This window comes from Echinops telfairi, unplaced genomic scaffold (genome assembly GCF_000313985.2).
Source record: "Echinops telfairi isolate 266 unplaced genomic scaffold, ASM31398v2 ScPeMD7_31;HRSCAF=116, whole genome shotgun sequence".
Classification (NCBI taxonomy): Eukaryota; Metazoa; Chordata; class Mammalia; order Afrosoricida; family Tenrecidae; genus Echinops; species Echinops telfairi.
This window is the reverse complement of record NW_022103928.1, coordinates 58,749,748-58,769,484: the sequence shown is the minus strand read 5'-3', so window position 1 is coordinate 58,769,484 and position 19,737 is coordinate 58,749,748. Positions and strand designations below refer to the sequence as shown.

General features: G+C 44.7%; 1 protein-coding gene across 3 annotated transcripts in view; it reads right to left on the bottom strand.

The window, feature by feature from the left end:
• Positions 1–19,737, bottom strand: part of MPP7 (MAGUK p55 scaffold protein 7) — a 151,186-nt gene that overhangs the window by 79,031 nt on the left and 52,418 nt on the right. For all 3 annotated transcript variants that reach the window (XM_045289877.1, XM_045289878.1, XM_004702270.4), the window contains exons 3-4: positions 12,844–12,921; positions 10,430–10,510 (exon numbers count right to left, since the gene is read on the bottom strand). In XM_045289877.1, the coding sequence (XP_045145812.1) occupies positions 10,430–10,510; positions 12,844–12,921 (159 nt within the window). The remainder of the gene's footprint in view (positions 1–10,429; positions 10,511–12,843; positions 12,922–19,737) is intronic.

The window sequence follows — 19,737 nt, the reverse complement described above, 5'->3', positions numbered from 1 at the left end:
TGTGACTACATATATTGTCCTTAATGACCCATCACAGCCACCGACCTACTGGATGCTTTCCCAATGGGGTCAGACTCAGATGTGCTACTAGTGCTAACCCAGATCTCTCGTTTCTTTTGTTGTTTCTCTTTCCAACAGGACCCAAAGGGGCCCTGGTGGCCGAGTGGTTATATATATGTTGGGCTGCTAGATGCAAGGTCAGCAGTTTGAAACCGCCGACAGCTCTGTGGGAGAAGATTGGGCTTTGCAGGTGGACCCTATCCTTGAGGGGCACAACGAGTCGGCATCGGTGCCCTGGCAGTGAGTTTTTAAGGTCTTCAAGCCTGCTGCCTTCCTTGCCACACAGCGCCCCACCCCTGCCCTCTACCAGGGGCCTCCTGGGCCAGGGGACCTCCGGGCAGAAACCAGCAGGATGGCAGCCTCCTCCAGCCTCCAGCCACCCAGACCTCCTGTGAGGACAGGCCCTCTGGGAAGAGACTGCCTCTCCCTTCTTCTCCTGAAGGTCAGCCTTCAAGCCTACTGGGCCCTCGGACTTGGGCTCCTTCGCCCACCTTTGGCTCAGCTTTACCCAGTGGCTTTTCTGATGACTGAAAATAAAGAATGGAATTTTTCATCAAACGTTTGGAAGCGCCCTCATGCATATCTATGGGAAGAATTAGATAGATAGATAGATAGATAGATAGATAGATAGATAGATAGATAGATAGATAGAGATATATATAATATATAATTTATTTATATATATAAAATTTTACAGGAGCGGGCAGGTTGTTCTCTGAGGTGAGAAGTCAGCGGGATAATGGGAAACTGAGGTTTTCACAATAAAGCTCAGAGTCACTTATCAACAAACAATAAATTCCAGTGTGAGACACTCAATTTCAGGACCGTCGGCCTCTGAGGCCTCTGGAATAGCTTCTCCCCATTACCCTCACAGGCTTGGACAAATGCGTTCAATAGTTTTACAGATGAATGTAAGTAGAGTGGCCCCCCCCGCCCCCCGCCCCCCAAGCCAAACCCACAGCCGCTGAATCAATTCCAATTCCCAGCAATCCTCTGTAGGATTTCTGAGCCAGTCAATCTTTACAGAAGCAGGCAGCCTCGTCTTTCTCCCGCAAAAGGACTGGGGGGTTTGAACCTCTGACCTGCCCTTACCAGCCCAATGCCTAGCCCAGGGTGCCACCAGGGCTCTTTAACAGCAGTGGCTGGAATAAGTTAATGCCTACTAAAAGCCCTTCCTAGGTACCAGGGACTGCACCACGTACCTTGTACAAACATCCCTTCCGTCGATCTTTACAGTTAGTAGCCCTGTGAGACACACCGGTCAGGCTTCCCATTTCAGAGATGAAAAAACTAACTCTCCAAGAGGGAAAACCCCTGGTGAAACCCACCCCCAAGAAGCCAGCCGGGCTCCAAACTCCAAACCAGGACCATCACACCATCTGCCACCTGTCAGGAAGCGCCATGGCAGGCCGAGGAGGGCGGAGGACAGAGATCAGAGTCCTGACGTACGTGTGTGGTAGAGCGGGGATGCACTGGGCACGGGCTCTGCCGTAGGGACTGTGGAGACGCCAGGCACAAAGCATTCCATCTCTTTTACAGCTCGAGATGCTTGGCACAGCGCTCATTTGACAGGTCATCGGCACGAGAAGCGCCGTGTTCACAACTTGGGTTGGTGGCGCCCTGTCCACTTGCCCTGAGGTGCTCTTAAAAAACTGCCTGGTGGACCTCCAGCTCTCTAACCAAAACCAAACCCACCACGGCCAAGCTGGTTCCGACTCATACAGACCCCCAATGCAGGGGTTCCCAAGCTGTCAATCAGTCGTTACGGGAGCAGCCCGTGGGGTCTGCACAGTGCTGCCGTGAGCAGCCGAGGGCCCTGGACTCCATCCAAGCCCTATTCAATGAGAATCTGTGAGGGGGTCACCTGGTACGTTTTAACAAGCTCCGCAAGTAAGCCGTAGGAACCATCAAGTCTGACATGTGCTCGAGAGAGAAGCTGACAGAGGCATGGGTGGCGCATCGGTAGCGCTTGCCTTCTGGTTCCGTTCTCTACTGCTGCTCCGACAGCGGCCCGGAGGGCGGCTTTAAGGAACAGGGCAGCTTCCTCTCCCAGGCGAGGAGGCTGGGTCTGAATGGAAAGCACTGACTTTTTTTTAATCATTTTACTGGGGGCTCATACAACTCTTATCACAATCCATACACACATCAATTGTGTAAAGCACATTTGTACATTTGTTACCCTCCTCATTCTCAAAACATTTGCTCTCCACTTAAGGCCCTGACATCAGCTCATTTTCCCCCTCCCTCCCCACTTCCCCCTCCCTCATGAACCCTTGGTAATTTATAAATTATTATTTTGTCATATCTTATACTGTCTGACGTCTCCCCTTCATCCACTTTTCTGCTGTCTGTCCCCCAGGAAGGAGGTTTTTTAATAAATCATTTTTATTGGGGGCTCTTATGGCTCATAACAGTACATAAGTCTATTGTATCAAGCACATTTGTACCTATGTTGCTATCATCCTTTTCAAAACATTTTCTTTCTACGTGAGCCCTTGGTATCAACTCTTTTTCCCCTCCCTTCCCCACCCACATATATTACAAATCATTTTCATATCTTACACCATCTGTCTCCCTTTACCCCACGTTTCTGTGGTTCGGCCCCCTGGGGGACGATTGATACACATCAATCATTGTGCAAGCTTCCCCCTTTCTCCCCTACCTTCCACCTACCCGCATAGTGTCTCTACTCACTACTCCCATTTTTGTTCTTGAGGGGTTTATCTGTCCAGGATTCTGTGTGTCCAGCGCTCTTAGCTGTACCCATGTACCTGCTCTAGTCTAGCCAGATTTGTAATTGGGAACATGCTAGTGGGGAGGGAAGAAGCATTAAAGAAGTAGAGGAATGGTGTGTGTTTTGTTGGTGTTATATTACACCCACTCTGGCTCATCCCTTCCTTGTGACCCTTCTGTGAGGGGAAGTCCAATTGTCTATAGATGGACTTTGGGTCTCCACTCCAACCCACCTCGTTCACATCGATATTGTGTTTGGTCTTCCGACGCCTGATATCTGATCCCATCGACATCTCATGATCACATAGGCTGGTGTGCTTCTTCCATATGGGCTTTGTTGCTTCCCTGCCAGATGCCCACTTGTTTAACTTCAAGCTTTAAGACCCCAGACACTATGTCTTGTAATAGCTGGGCACCATCAACTTTCTTCATATTTGCTTATGCACCCATTTTGACTTTAGTGATCACGCTGGGAAGGTGAGTATCTTGATCAAGCATGCAACGAAGATGCAATGATAATTACTGGTGACCGAAGTGCCAGAGTTGGAAACAAAGAAATGATGAGGAGTTGGAAAGCATGGCCTTCCTCACAGGAACAAAGCTGGAGTTCTCATGACAGGACTTTGACACGGCTTCTCCAGGGCCCTGGTGGCGCAGAGGCTATGTGTTGGGCTGTGATCTGCAGAGTCCACGGTTCAAAACCAGCCGGTGTTCCAAGGACAAACACAGGGCTTTCTACTCCCAAGAACAGTAAAAGCCCACAGGACCTCATAGGAGCATTTCTACCCTGTCAGACGGGGTCACCGTGAGTTCACAGCAACTCGATGGCAGTGGGTCCAAGAGTCCAGTGACTTACAGGGAAGAACATGTTGAAAATATCACAAGCTGGCGGAACCAAATAAAACACTCAGGGTGCAAATTGCAATACTGATGTTTCTATGGGGAAAACATGGAACGATGCAGGAAGCACCCCCCCCCCAAAAAAAAAAGACATACATGCCTCCCCCCATCTTGACTTCAATTTCCAGCAAGTGTTACTGATCATTTTTTATTCTTTAACAGATATGTTGGCATGTAATTCATAAATTCAATATTAAATCACATCAATAAGAGTTGTACTAATTACTCCCTTAACACAAGAACACTTTGTTCTAACAATCCGGCATTCTGTGATGCTCACCTTCCGACATGATCGCTGAAGACAAATGGGTGCATAAGCAAATGTGGTGAGGAAAGCTGATGGAGCGGAGCCCGGCTATCAAAAGATATAAATAACATCTGGGGTCTTAAAAGGCTTGAAGATACACAAGCTCAGAAGATACATCTAGCTCAGAAGCAACAAAGCCCACATGGAAGAAGCACACCAGCCTGTGTGATCATGAGGTGTTGAAGGGATGAGGTATCAGGAATCAAAGAACAAAATATCATATCGTTGTAAATGAGGGTAAGTGCAGAGTAGAGACCCAAAGCCCATCTGGAGGCAACTGGGCACCCCCTTACTGAAGGGTAGCAGGAAGGAAATGAGCCAGTCAGGGTGCAGTGTCGCAACAATGAAACATACAACTTTCCTCTGGTTCTTAAATGCTTCCTCACCCCACTATCATGATCCCAATTCTACTTTACAAATCTGTCTAGACCAGAGGATGTACATTGGTACAGATAGGAACTGGAAACACAGGGAATCCAGGACAGATGACCCCTTCAGGACCAGTGGTGAGAGTGACGATACCTGGAGGGTGGAGGGAAGGTGGGGTAGAAAGGAGGAACTGATTACAAGGATCTACATATAACCACCTCCCTGGGGGAAGACAACAGAAAAGTGGGTGAAGGGAAACATTGTACAGTGTAAGATACAAACAGTGTAAGATATGACAAAATAATAATAATTTATAAATTATAATTTTATTAAAAATATTTTAAAATTATTAAGGGTTCATGAGGGAATGGGGAGTGGGGGAGGGCGGGGGTGGGGAATGAGGAGCTGATATTAAGGCCTCAAGTAGAAAGCTAATGTTTTCAGAATGATGGCAACAAATGTACAAATGTGCTTGACACAATGGATGTATGTATAGATTGTGATAAGAGTTGTATAAGCCCCTAATAAAATGATTTTTTTTAAATGGGTGCATAAGCAAATGTGGTGAGGAAACATTATGGAGCCCGACTATCAAAAGATATAGTGTCTGGGTCTTAAAGGCTTGAAGACAAACAAGCGGCCATCTAACTAAAAAGCAACAAAGCCCACATGGAAGAAGCACACCAGCCTGTGTGATCATAAGGTGTCGACAGGATAGGTATCAGGCATCAACAAACAAAAAATTCACATCATTGTGAATGAGGGGGAGTGTGGAGTAGAGCCAATCAGGGTGCAGTATAGCACTGATGAAACATGCAACTTTCCTCTAGTTCTTTAATGCTTCCTGCCCCCCACTATCATGATCCCAATTCTACTTTACAAATCCGGCCAGACCAGAGGATGTACACTTGTATAGATAAGAGCTGGAAACACAGGGAATCCAGGACAGATAAACCCCTCAGGACCAATAATGAGAGTAGAGATACCAGGGGGGTAAGGGAAAGCTGGGGAGAGAAAGGGAGAACCAATCACAATGGTCTACATACAACCGCCCCCCTGGGGGACGGACAATAGAAAAGTGGGTGAAGGTAGACATCAGTCAGTGTAAAACATGGAAAAATAATAACAATTTATAAATTACCAAGGGTTCATGAGAGAGGCAGGGTGGGGGAGGAAGGGGAAAAAGTGAGGAGCTGATACCAAGGGCTGAAGTAGAAAGAAAATGTTTTGAAAATGATGATGGCAACAAATGCACAAATGTGCTTGACACAATGGATGTATGCCTGGATTGTGATAAGAGTTGTACGAGCCCCCAATAAAATGATTTTTTAAAGTATTCTTAATATTATGGAACAATTAAATTGTATGATATGTGAAGTATATGCCAATACAACTATTTTCTTGAAGAAGAGGAAGAGGAGGAGGAGGAGGAGGAGGAGGAGGAGGAGGAGGAGGAGGAGATCGGGGTGGAAAGGAACCAAGCTTCTAGCTAATGGTGAATGATTCTGGAAATGGAGACTCCAGCCACAATCAAGCCACGATGACTGCAGCCCCTGTGCTATCTTTACTGCACCTTCATGATCCAGAGCCACATAGCAAATTGTGTGACATCCTAAATGTTATGTTTGTTGTTTAAAAATAAATAAAAGAAAGATACAGTCACTGTACCAAGAAATATTGGTTGACATTCGGTCATTTCGAAAAGCAGCATATGATCAAAGTGCATTGAAAACTTTAATGAAAAACATGGTGCCAGGAACCAACACCAACCGAACACCAACCGAAATGTTTTGAAACAAAACACCAACCGAATGTTTTGAAAACCTAATGCCATGCAGGAAGCACTCACTAGTTATTGCCAAGAACTTTTAGAAAGCAGTTGCCAGGCCAGCCAGTCAACTGGTAAAGCATTCACATTTGTGCACATTCCCAAAAATGATGACCCCAAAGAATGTGGAAGTTATCAAATAGTATCCCTTTTATCACATGCAAGTTAATCTTTGCTGAAGATAATTTTAAAACTGGATGCAACGTACATCTAAAGGGATCTGCCAGAAGTTCAAGCCAGATTCCAAGAAGTATCACTGCTGACCTCAGAGAGATCTCGACTGAAAGCACAGAAGACAAGAAAGATGTTTGTTTCGTGGACTCTGCAAAGGTGGCTGACTGTGTGGCTCATCATAAACACTGCAAAGAGTGCGAAATCCAGAACACTTAAGATGTGCTCATTCAGAACCTGTACGTAGGCCAAGAGGCAGTGCTTTAGGCAAAACAACGAGGCACTGCCTGGTTTATAATCGGGAAAGGTGTGGGTCAGGATTGTACCCTTTTACCATATTTCATCCACTCAGTAGGCTGTACCATCAGAAGAAGAGATGGCAACAAGTTTGGAGGAAAGGCTCATTAAAAACCTCCAGTATGCAAATGATACAACCTAGCTTGTTGGAAAGGAAGATGACTTAAAACCCTTACTGATGAAGATCAAAGACGACAACCTTTATTGTGGACTGCTGCTCACAGGAGAAAAACACAGAACAAAAACCCTGATGACGACCCACACGCAGCACCATGGGGAGGAGGAAAGGTTGGAAGTGTCGGGGTTTCACTGTACTTGGCTCTAGGAAAGCAATCCCTGTGGAAGTGACGGTCAGGAAAGTGAACGTCGGATTGCAGTGCGCACGTCTGCTGCACACGCCCACTGAAGGTTCAAGAGCCAAGAAAGCACTTTGAGGACTCAGGGCTCCGAGACCCAGCGAGGGGAGGCAAGCACCACCTGTGCATCTGAAACTAGACAATGACTGAGGAAGACCAGAGGAGGGAAGCAGGTGGACTATGGAGATGGTGAAGAATACGGACAGATCCACGGACTCCCAGAAGAACAACCATCTGTAGTGGAGTTCATGCAGTCAACATGCTTCTTAGAAGCAAAGATGGCAAGACTTTGCCTCACATACTTTGGACATGATAAGGAGAAACAAATTCCCAGCGAAGGGCAGCATGCGTGGTAAAGTAGGAAGACCCTCAGCAAGAGAGATTCACACGGTAGCTCCAACCATGGCTCCAACCTGGCAACGACGTGGCGATGGAGTAGACCCTGGCCATGTTGGTGTTCCACTGTGAGCAGAGTCCCCCCAATGTCACCTCACAACGACACCAATAAAACAAGCACGCGGGCACTTCCCGTCGAAGACAACGGCGCTAAAATTAATAATATGGGTAATGGATTTGGAGTCGTGCTGGAGGCTCATTAAATTTTAGTTCTGAAAGAAAAGCAGATTAGACAGAAAGGTTTCTTGGAATGAAAAATAAAGCGTGCGGACAGGTGACTAATTCAGAGAAGGGACTTCACAGCTCAAGAAGGCTCTGGAGACGTCTTCTTGAAACTGCCCCATGAGAAGCTGGTACAAACCAACCAGAGAAAACTATGACGTCCTCTGGGAGGAGACGGTGAAATCTCTGTATCTGGTAGAGAAGAGAGTATGGAAAAATCAAAGAGGAATATTTCAGACAGAAAGTGATTTTTATATTCTACCCAAGGGTATTCTGACACACAAGATAAAATATTATATGGACTAGAAACTGATGTTTGGCTGATGTACGACTTCCTTGCTTCTAAGTACATTCCTGTCTGCGCTTCGTCCGAGACTGGCCTGTCCCCTCTTCGGGCAGTTCCTACTGCACTGTCCTTACTCTTCATCAGCACCACAGTCCTTCTCCTCTGGTCTTCCTCACTTGTTTTCCGCCTTTCCCCTGCATCATGAGGCGACGGAGAATACCACCGCTGGTTCAGAAGCACTTCAGTCCTCAAAGTGGCCTCTCGGCTCTGTAACGCTGTCAACAGGCTTAGTGCAGATTTGTCCTGTGCACTGTGTAGTATATTTCCTGACTGCTGCTTCCATGGGTACTGTACTCACAGACCCAAGTAAAATTTAATTCTTGACCACTTGAATCTTTTCTCCATTTATCATGATGTTTGCTTATTAAGTCAGCTGTGAAAGGTTCAGGATGAGCCCAATGGAATGTTCTGACACTCCCATTTGTCACAATATTACCAATAATTTGTTATTATCTACACCAGTGGTTCTCAACCTTCCTAATGCCTGGCCCCTCAACCATAACATTATTTTGTTGCTAATTGATAACTGTAATTTTGCTACTGTTATGAATCGGATGACCCCTGTGAAAGGGTTGTTCAACCCCCCAAAGGGGTCGCGACCCACAGGTTGAGAACCGCTGATTTACACCATAGGTTCTCAAACTTATTTGGCCTTCGGCCTCCTTCTCGGGGTGGGGGTTGGGTGGGGGTTAGCACTACCTTGGCAATTAAAAACTTTTGTAGTGCAGACCATAATCCAGGATAAAGTGTAGGTATCTGCTTTTGCAGTCCCCTTGGGTCGTTGCAGTGCGCCGCCGCCGCCCCCACCCCCAACCCGAATAATAATGATCTGCCCAAACGCTTGTGCGTAGCCAACAGAACACAGCTACCCATCTCTCTGGTGACCTCTGCTTTCAGCCAAGATGCATCTGATGTCACAGTGATAACCCTTGTTCTACAGCCTCCCTCTTTTGTATCTGGCTTGGCTTTCGGGAAGCTTCCTGTGGATGTACTGCGGCTGCTGTTTTGAATTACCTTCAGCAAATTAAAAAAAAAACAACCAAAAAACCATAATTCTTTTAACTGTTCATTCAAATTTGTTAATTTATTATTACATAAACATATACGTCCTGAATTGTATATTCACATATAAGTATTCAGATATAGAAAGAGTTCTGTGCATGTGCTGCCGAAGCCAACACCGGGTATATAAGGAGTTCTGAAGGCTTATTGGCTGCCACACAACTGCTAACTGGTGCTGCTAGCTTGACCTCACCAGGCCTCCGCGGGAGAAGCACGTGGGTGTCTCCGGTGCAGTTCTACTCTGTCCTATGGGGTCGCTCTGAGTGGCAGGCACCTGGAAACCAAAGGGACTGGAATCTGAAGCTTGTGCATTTTTTTCCACCTCACCTTTTATTTACTACTAACCTTTTAAAATACAAAACCTAAGGTCATACGTAACAGTTCCCAAGAGAACTTTCCAAGAGAGCAGAAACCAGTGACTGCCTCTTCCTCCGACATTCTGTACATGATGCTCAGCAGAAAGCATGAATGACCGGTCATTCTAATGATGTTTTCTGTGAACTGATTCTGATTCTGGGAACGTCTTTAACACGCAACTGCAGCGGAGCCATGGGCCAGGTGCACAGGCGACGGGAGTTGGTGCGTCACGATTTCAGAATAGGAAGAGAAATGTGTGAAAATGGGCCAATCGTCCAAACCACAAACCCATTGCCAATGAGTTAATTCCAGCTCCCAGTAAGCCTTGTTGCACTGCCACAAGGATTGCTCTCGGAAGCAGCTTCCCCCTTCTTTCTCTGTCCAAGCAGCTAGGAGTCTTCGACTGGAACCGAGCGCTCAACCGCTGTGCCACCAGTGCTCCATAGATAGTCCCATTGGGAGGAAAGATATGTAATAAACCTGGCTGGAAAATGGCAAGGGGAAACTGACATGTCTGCCAATAATTTACTGATTTTTCACACTGGAAAATGGCTCTGCTCGGTGCAAACAGTATGGTATTTTGAAAGATCGACAAATGAAGCACAGAATTTGAAAGGAGGAGAAAGGGGAATGTTGAAATGACCCTATTAGATATTTTAGATACATGTATCAAATATACTGGAACATCATTAACTGGCCAAGCGTAACACATGTAAGCAACATCCTTCGACGATCCCATATTCTGTTCTCCTAACTTCATTTGAACGGAAAAGGATCACGGCGCGACATTTTAGTTGCCAACTTAAATTCCGGGCTTCCTGCTAAGGATTTTGTCGTCTGTCATAACACTCCCCTCAAAGGCTCAGCTTGTTCTCTGTAATAGAATTTAGGGTCTTAAAATATGGTGCGCAGTTTGAAAATACATCTACTTGAAAACCGATGCTCAGGGCAAAATTCCTGTGAAGTTTCAGAAGCGCGGCCTCGCTGCAACACGTATCTGTAAGAGGCATGATCTGCGTCCTCACCTTTACGTTGGGTTTGGACAGCAGTTTCAACAGCTCTCTGATCTCACCACTTGATGGCTTGGTCTGAAGCTCTTCGGCCAGCTGCAGGAGAGAAGACACTGACATTAGGCACATTCAGGGCGAGGACTGTTGTCCTGAATCTACCTTCAAGGTTATTCCATTCTGCGTTTTAAAGAGAAATCAGCAGGAGGGAAAAGAGATGATCAGTCATTGCTCTTCGTTTCAGCCCCTTAGTAACCAAAGCCAAGCCCAGGCACAGGCTGACCAAAACTCAAGACATCCTATCCGTCAGATCGCTTCATGATGTATTACAAAGAGGGCAAAGCCCAGCACTCCATTTACGTGGATGGTCCTCTGCACACAGACAAAGGACCACTTGTAAAATGAACTGGATCAAGCTTTTACACCGTAAAAAAAGGGGGGGGGGAAACGGGGAGAGTTTTTGAATGAGGTGATGAAATCCATAGTGTGTCCAAAAAAGCCCCACAGTGGCCATGCTGTTTAGAGCTGGGGTAAAAAGAACTAGGGTGCCCCCACTAGAGCAAATGGTCTGACACTTTGATGATATCCACCGAGAGAGTGAAAAATCTCTGTTCAAAATGAACTAAGTTCATCATGAAATGACTTATAATAAATAGTGGCTAAGAACTCCGTTTGTTGGTACTATCTAAAAAGGGGGGTAGAACGTTCCAGCTAGTCTCCATTTAATGATCTTCCTATAAGGATTTCTACTCACCTTTAGACTACAGGAGAGAGCACACACTTCTCATAATAAGAAAACCAAAACTCAAGCAGAGAAAGTAAATTCAAAATGTTTTATGAAAGAACCCCTTATTAATGAATAATTTTATTAATAAACACTGCACCAAACTTCTGTCTTCACCTCTTGTTTCTAATTGTTTTCACCTCTTGAAAAGGGCCTTTTCTTTAAAAGAAAGTCATTAATGTAAATTTGACACAAAAAGTAAATGAAATCTGAGAAAATTTAAATATCTAACAAATAGTTGTCAAAATTTGCTTTTTACTTTTCCAGTGTAACATTTCTATGGGATTTTTAACTTAAATAAAAGGCCCGTTGCATACTTTAGTCACATTATATTTATCAAATAAACACTATATGTAGCATTTAAATGCATTGCTCTGATCAATTATAAAGATACTAAGCTTTATCACGTGAATATATAACCTCTAATAGTTTTTTAAATGCCGTACTTGCTAATGATTGGGTCTCAATTACATTTGCTTATAAGCAAATTTTGTCCAAGACCTTAGCGGGAAATGTTTTAACACGGGTGTTTATAAAGGTCCTCCAGTGGTAAGCGCAGTGTGCCGGAGAAACTATATCCTCTCTCTCATCACCTTCTTTTCTAAAGTTTGTTTCTGTCCTGCAGGGGGAGAAAGCGGCCTCTTCAGACACATACTGCATTTCAACATCTCTGTGATCTCGATGGGAGAAAGAGAAGGAAGCAGCTTGGGGGCGAAACAAAGGGCATACGTTTGGATATTGGTGGTGTGCGCTTTACTTTTGAAATGAGAACGTGAACAATATAAATAAAAATACGCTTCAATCCATTTAAAACAACGTATTTTACGTAAGATCCTGGAATACCTCACTATGCTACGTTATACTTTGTTTCACCAACAGAGAGGAGGAAAAGTTGTAAATCAACAAATAAACTACAGGACATCCCCACAACCACAGCTTTCCCACTAAAGAGATTCCTCGGCTCACTTAGTGTCCCGGATGGTTTATACAGGTGCGCCAGCAATTCATCCAAGTCGGAGAGTGAGCAGTAAGAAACAGCAAGTGAGTTTCAAATAAAATTATAGCTACAGGAAATTAACTACTCCATCAATGCCAATTGCTCCTAAAATTTATTTTTTGGTTATGAAGGTAATTTGGAAAAGTCTAATATCCATAAATCATGACTAGGCTTTATAATCCACACTTAAACACAATCCTGTCTTTTTATGTAGTTCATACGCCTCATGCCTAGACCAGACTACTATCTGTCATTTTTCTTCGTACTGTCAGCAATCTCACTACCCCATCTGTCTTTATTTCTCCAAAGCATTCCTCTTGTCTGTGACTGTCTCAAAACACTAACAGCTGACAGCTTCTTTCTCCCTAGAGAGCCGCAGCCGACAATTTCTATGACGTAGTGGCCAACACAGCACACAGGAGTATTTACGTGCAAAGTATTTTTAGAATGGAAAAGTGAATGAGAAGCTAAATACTATCAGCCTAAAGCCCAGTGGCGACAGGACTTTGGGAAACGTGTGCAAAGCTCTTATGGTTCTCCGTCTCAGGAGGACGCTCCTGTGTCTGCAGGCTAGGATGGGTTGTGGCTAGGAGGCCTATGGATGGGGTCAGGGGAGGGGAGGTTCCAGTGATCTCAGACAGGTACACTTACATCATCTGCCAAGGCTGCTGCGCTGTGGAGGACAGGGGCGGGGCTCTGCTTCTCGTAGTAGTGCAGCTTTTCATGAATCTGGAAGAAACCCAAAGGTGTATAAGCTCACTTGCTAGCCAACAACTTGAGATACTCAAATAAGACGGATGGTGTTTACATCTGTCAATAGAAATGGGTCCACTGAACCTTTTAAACAATAGCGTACATCTCTATTAACCTACAGATGGCAAAGAGGTACACAAGATTCATCTATTAACTAGAGGCTGAGGCTGACACCATGAAGTCAAATGTGGGGGTGGCGGGGAACGACAATGGCACCCAACAGAATCCACAAAAGCAATAAACATCCTTCTTCGCGCCAATAAATACGTTAACTTTTGAAACTCGATTACGTGTAACCAGATTGCTCCAATGTTTCCTGCAGCAGGTGAAGTGTGCACTCCTGCTCAGAGCACGACATTCTGAGGAAGGGAAACGGCTGAGCTGGCAGCCCTCCCTGATGGTTTCGGGAGTAAACTTGGGCACCTGTGCAGCGGTGAGCGCGGCCGCACCCCTGTGCCAGCCCTCCAGAAACACCCGAGCACGCACACGTTCCCTCGTACTCGGTCTTCTTCCTCCCCTGGTCCAAAGTGTCGACTTTGTGCCCCACATTCAGACGTTTAGGAAGCAAAGGGATTCTTTAGACTTCTGGGCATTTCTCAGGACTGTTTAAATGAAATATAGCATTTCTGTACAATGTAAAGCAAGTTGCATGATATGACAGATAACAAAAATAAGTCGGGCCTTTGTTTCCCCCCATCATTACCCAAGAAACACACGGCAATGACACACTTTAATATATTATAGGGGAAACTGGGGTCCTTAGAAAACTCCCGCTTCTAAGGTGAAGACATCAGTGGAAGATGCTGTGTGACAAAACACATGGAGACTGGAGATTCCATCTAATCCAGCCCGGCTCTTCGAACGGGTACACTGAAACTCTCGTACTTGAAAGCTCACGGTAGCCTCCGTTCCAGTGGAAGAAAAACTGTCCTCGCTTACGTATGAAAAATTACATCTGCGTGGCACCTCGCAATTTCCTGATTTTAATGGGCATTGCGTAACGGGCACCTTAATTCGAGTCAAAACAGTATTCTCTCGAAACGAGTCTGGAAGACAGATTTCAATTTGATTAGCCAGATGCTATTGCTGAGAGGATTGTGTGACCACCCGGGCACAATGCCAAGCATCAGGGGAAGAACTCTGACACTTAGGACAGTACCAGAGTGATCTGGGCGACACTTCTAAGTGACGCTCCTATGTTGGAAGGACCTTTTTCAACATTGATCACCTTAGCGTCACACTAATTTGAAACTAGTACAAGCTGTAAAAGAGCAAGACTTGCTTTGCGAAACGGCTGAAGTATAATTTAAAACAAAGCCCAAACATCCCAAGGGCTGGCTTAATTCTGCTTACATAATTACCAAGCGTTGGATCCCCTCAACATATGGAAACACGAACTACTGGGCAAGGCCCATCATAAAAGCCGCCCAACTTTATGGCAACTACTCATTTAAATGTCTGCATGCCTGGTATCATGCGAGAGGCTTAGATTCATGAAGGACTTAACCAAACGCCTGCTAACTCCATAATAGTTACAAGGAGTGCTAGGATTATCTGTGAGTTTAACGGTTCAGTTCTTTAACTTTCACGAGATCCCTGGGAAGAACATACTGGCACCACCCTGGCTTTACAGACACACAGTTCCACAGCAGGGAGACGACTGGCTGCAGTCACAAGGCACTAGAGCACTGTCACTACGTGGCAGGGTTGGACTACGTGGCAGGCTCCTTAGCTAAGATCTCCTCTCTCTTCTGCCCTGAGCTCATTCACGAATGTAGGAACGTGATCCACTTTCGGGCCACTGGAGTTGTCTGGTTAGACATGCAGCCAAGGTCAACGATGACGTCCAGTGGCTGGAGGCCTGTGAACGACAACGTCCACACCACTCTCTTTCCTTTTCCCTTTTGTTCTTATTTTCCCTTTTATGTTTCCTTTCCCGGGTGTCTCGATCTTGACAGCCATGTGTACGGATATCATAATTTTAGCCTAAAATCTTACATCCCAGGGTAGCGTGTCACTTTTTTGGAGTGGCTTTTTAAGATACAAGAAGCCAGAGTCCTACCTTCCCCTGCCCTGCCCTGCCCTGCCCTCCCCTCCCCTCCCTTCCCCTTCTCTCTCTCTCTCTCTCTCTCTCTCTCTCTCTCTCTCGACCAGGGACAGGGGACCTTTTGCCTGCGAAGGGCCATTTAGATATTTGGAACCTCACTTGCCAACAATACAAAATTACCATATATACTCGAGTATAAGCCGACCTGAATATCAGCCAAGGCACCTAATTTCACCACAAAAACTGCATTGAAAATGTGCTGAAAAACTTGGCTTATACATGAGTATATACGGTATCAACTGGAAAATTAGCCTTCTATATTTCACACATGTGAAAGCTGGAGAGTGAAATAAACAAGAGGAAAATCTGCGCATTTGAATTGCAATGTTTTCCAAAGATTGGCTCTACCACAAACTGCCAGAGCAATAACAGCAACAAAAAGCAAGGCTTAGAACAAGAAGTTAGGGAAGAAACTAGTGACCAGAGCGCACTGGAGAGATGACCATAGGAGATCAAAATGAGAAACCTGGCTTGAACAGTTAAATCCTCGTCAGTTGATCCCCACCCCGCCCCAGTCTCTGAAGACCAAGTTAAAAGATAATGAAAATGTTCTACAACTTTCTGAAGCCCCCTCGTATGTGCAGTTGGTGGTATGTCCTTCCAGAAATGTATTTATTTCATTTGCTCTCAGGTGATCCAGATATATCTTAACTACGTAAGTTCACAAGGTAAGGATTCCGGGTCATGTGGAATAGAAAGTCAAACACAAGACATGGACCAACAAGGCCACAGTCACCAAATCTCTCTCGGTTCTTAATTAAACCAAGGACGATATAGACCAACTTCTTCATATCTCCCTAGCCAGGGAGCTGGAATTGCCCTCACCGTTGCTTGTACTAGCATAGTAACCCTGAGAAGTAGCTTCAGCTTGGGACAGGGACACCTGCAACATGGCAGCTGCACCTGCATGTTTACCTTTACCCCTCAAACAAGGGGCAGCCCCTTACTTCCTTGTAAGCTTAGCACAGCTGTTAAAAGAATGTTTACAAGAATTCGCCTAGAATTTCCAAGTGCTTACTGTATAGCACCTAGAATGCTAAATTGATTCTTGAATGTAAATTAATCAGACTTCTAACAAGGCAGGAGGCCAGTTCTCTCATGCATCATCTCGGAGCTTATTTCCAATGAGAGTGAGACGGAGCATAATTGAATCCCCTAGCCCCGCCCCTTCTGCAAGAGCTGGAATCAGTGCCTGGTTCCTGCCTGCATCTCCTGTTAAGCTGCTGGCTGATCCCAGTAGCCTGTCAGCAGACGATGAGCAGTGGATTCACTGGGCCATAGCTTCTGCATCCGCCAGCCCGTGCCCCATGATCTCTGCTGCATCAGCTTCCAGGAGTCAGGAGAAGTCTGACTTGAAACAGACTGGACTTGCCTATTTCTATAACTGAGCCACTTTTTCTATCAATCTTGGACTACATACAGTGCATACTAGCGTCATTGGTTTGCTTCTCTAGAGACCCCAATCGAACACAGGCAGGAAGCTGACTTCATTCGCCGGGCAGAGAGCATCCTAATAGTATGGTGAAGATGCTAAGTCTCAGGTGTTCTCAGGGGGCCACAAATGACACTTTGAGAGTCACTGTATCATATAACCTCTGGATACAAGAATATAATCAAGAAGAAGCACAGTAGTTAACATTTCTTGGAGACTGCACAGTTCATGTTGACTCCCACAGGGTATTAATAATTTTCACCTGATATGTTTACCTGAAGCCACAGTGCTAGCCTCAGAACCTTGATTTAAGTGTCTGAAACGTGGAGACAAGAAGCTCTAAGAAGACTGTACTTTTGTAAGAATGAACTTAGAGGCATCACCTCAAACACTCATTCAGTCCCTGCCACAGAGTCACAGTGACCCCACAGGCAGAGGAGAACTGTCCCGTGTTCTTGAGATGGCCTCTGTAGGAGGGAGTCGAGTCTGCGGAGTGGCTGGTGGGCTCCACCTGCTGACCTTAGAGTTGGCAGCCCAAGGCATAAGCCACCACACCACACCACACCACCAGGGCTCCTAGACACAGGCACAGAATCGGTCTTATTTAACATTTCATGAAACCTGAGTTGGTTCCATCCCCATTGTTTCAAAGCTTTGCTCTGGATGCCCTTCACACGCTGGCCCATGGCGTCAGTCTACCCATTTCAACCCACACCGTTCACAAGGGGGTCCCAGGACAGGAGTTACTAGCACATCTTCTTGGGTTGACTGCATCAGTGCAAAATTTTCTTTCTTTCACGCGTTTAAATTGAGTTTGGGGCTATGTGATTTCACTTCCACATATATTTGCTTTTTGAAATGCTAGTCTATCTTTCAGCTTTGTACAGTACCGTGAAAAGTTATCTGTTTATATTATCTGCTGCTACTTTCATAGTTGGAATATTTTGATGCATTCAGTTATTGTAGCCTATCTACAAAGTGGTATTCCCTTTTTCCTCCTAAAAGTTTTATATAAAACACAGCTGCGATTTCTCCTCTTTTCCTGGCAGAGTTACTTAACAGGCTTATCATCTCCCCATGATAAATACTTTTTTTCACTTGACAATTCATTTCTTCTTGTAACAGAACAACATAGCTGCTACTAGACACCAGACTTTGCAGCCATACATAATCAAACATACCTCATGGTCAGAAAGGAAGGAAACCTGTAATGGCTCTGCTAGTAGGAGAAGGGTCCCCTGGGTAAGCCAAAGAAATTCAAACCCAAACGAACCATTTAAATCTTGTTCCAAAAGAAAATTTTCTACTAGTTCAAAGTAAAACATGGGAATCTCTTGGAGCGCAAGTTAAAAATTTGCCATTTATTTCCAATAAAAAATTTTTAATTTAAAAATAAGTATCCCCAACTTTTCACTATATGATGTCTTTAGAAGCTTGCAAGTACATATTAAAACTTATTTACTAGCTTTAAAACTATCTTACTGTTCATATCAAGAAGTATAGAGAAAAAAGTATAGAAAATCTCATTGCTTTCAAATAGTAAAAGGTTAAAAATACATAATTACTGGTAAAGCTTCAAAAAAAATAATAAAGCAAGAATAAAAACTCACTGCCATTGAGTCAATTCTGACTCATAGTGACCCTCCAGGGCAGAGCAGAATCCCCCTGTGCATTTAATCTGAGAGTATATATCTTTATGGGAGTAGAAAGCCTATCATTCTCCCGCGGAACAGCTTATGGTTTCGAATTGCCGACCTTGTGGCTGGCAGTCCGGTGAGGAACCCAGCACACACCAGAAGTCCAAGTCACAATTCACAAGGCAATTGGCGTTCCACCTTCATCGGGGTCGTGAGACTACCAAATTCTATTAATTGATAATAAAGCTGAATTTTATACTAGATTAATTAAAGCAAAAGTATCATTTAATACTAAAATCTAAATGAAGCAATCGTTGGAGCTCAGAGCAGCCAAGCTAACTCTAAAAGAGCATGAGGATAGTTTTCCTGCCAAGTTAATATTTCACATGTGGAGTGTCAGCTATCCCAGGAAAGGGCAGATTGGAACGACAGAACTGGGTGTTCTGGGATGCACAGGTAGCTAAAGGCTGCCTGCAGGCCTCCAGGAGGACTTTCGTTTTTGACGTTTAGAACCAGCCAGAAAACAACTACTTGCCCTTTGCTGTTCTATTTAAACTGAAGCGATCACATTCACTGAAGAGCCATAGTATCTTTCTGGTACCAAGTCTTCTTATTCGAGCCTTAAATTATACTTGAGATTTGGGGTCACTTTTGCAACCTAAAGCAAACCTTCAGTGGTACTCAACCTTCCTAATGCCGCGGCCATTTAATACAGTTCCTCATGTTGTGGTGACCCCCCCAACCATAAAATTATTTACGTTGCTACTTCATACTGTAATTTTGCTATTGTTATGAATCGGGTGACCACTGTGAAAGAGTTGCTCAACTCCCAAAGGGGTCGCGACCCACAGTTGAGAACCACTGTTCTAGAATGTACTCAACCAAATGGCTACATTGAGTCCTGTTAATGCCAAGGAAAAGCTAATTTAAGTGTCCTCACGATTTCTGTTTCTAAAAAGTCTGGTAAAGCATTAGAAAATATAATCTGTATGATACTTACTATATGACATTTGTTGAAATCTGCCTTATGGGCTTATATATGATCAATCTTTACATGTATTCTATGTATTGAAATCCTCCACTTTGATGACAAATGGGTTAAATTGTCTTGATTCAATAAAATGTTTGGAGGCTATTCTATTACATGCACACAGGTTTAGAACTGAACGGCTTGCCATTCTGTGAAGACCTGCAATGCTGCTTTTGACCTCAAATTGTGTGATATTGACCACCTCATTTTTGGGGGGGTAGTTTATACCACTAATTTAAGTACCAAAGAGACCCCAGTCTCAAATATTATTTAAGGAGAATTATTAGCCTCAAAGGGGGGCATAGACAGCACAAAGGACCAGACACGCCGTCTGGATGAGGGAGCCCATTAGGAGGAGGTCAAAATGACATCCCGGGGTTTAAAGTCAGGATGCCAGTTAAATGGGCACAGAACAAAGAACTGTAACAAATTCATGATGGGTGGCAGATCAATACATCCGTTACACGTGAGACTGCAGAAACAAGGCCATGATTGGAACACACGCATTATGTTAGATAGAAGGGCTTTTGAGACTGGTCTAGGGTGGCCCTCTGTACTGTCCTCGACCCCCATGTCCCTCCCCCCC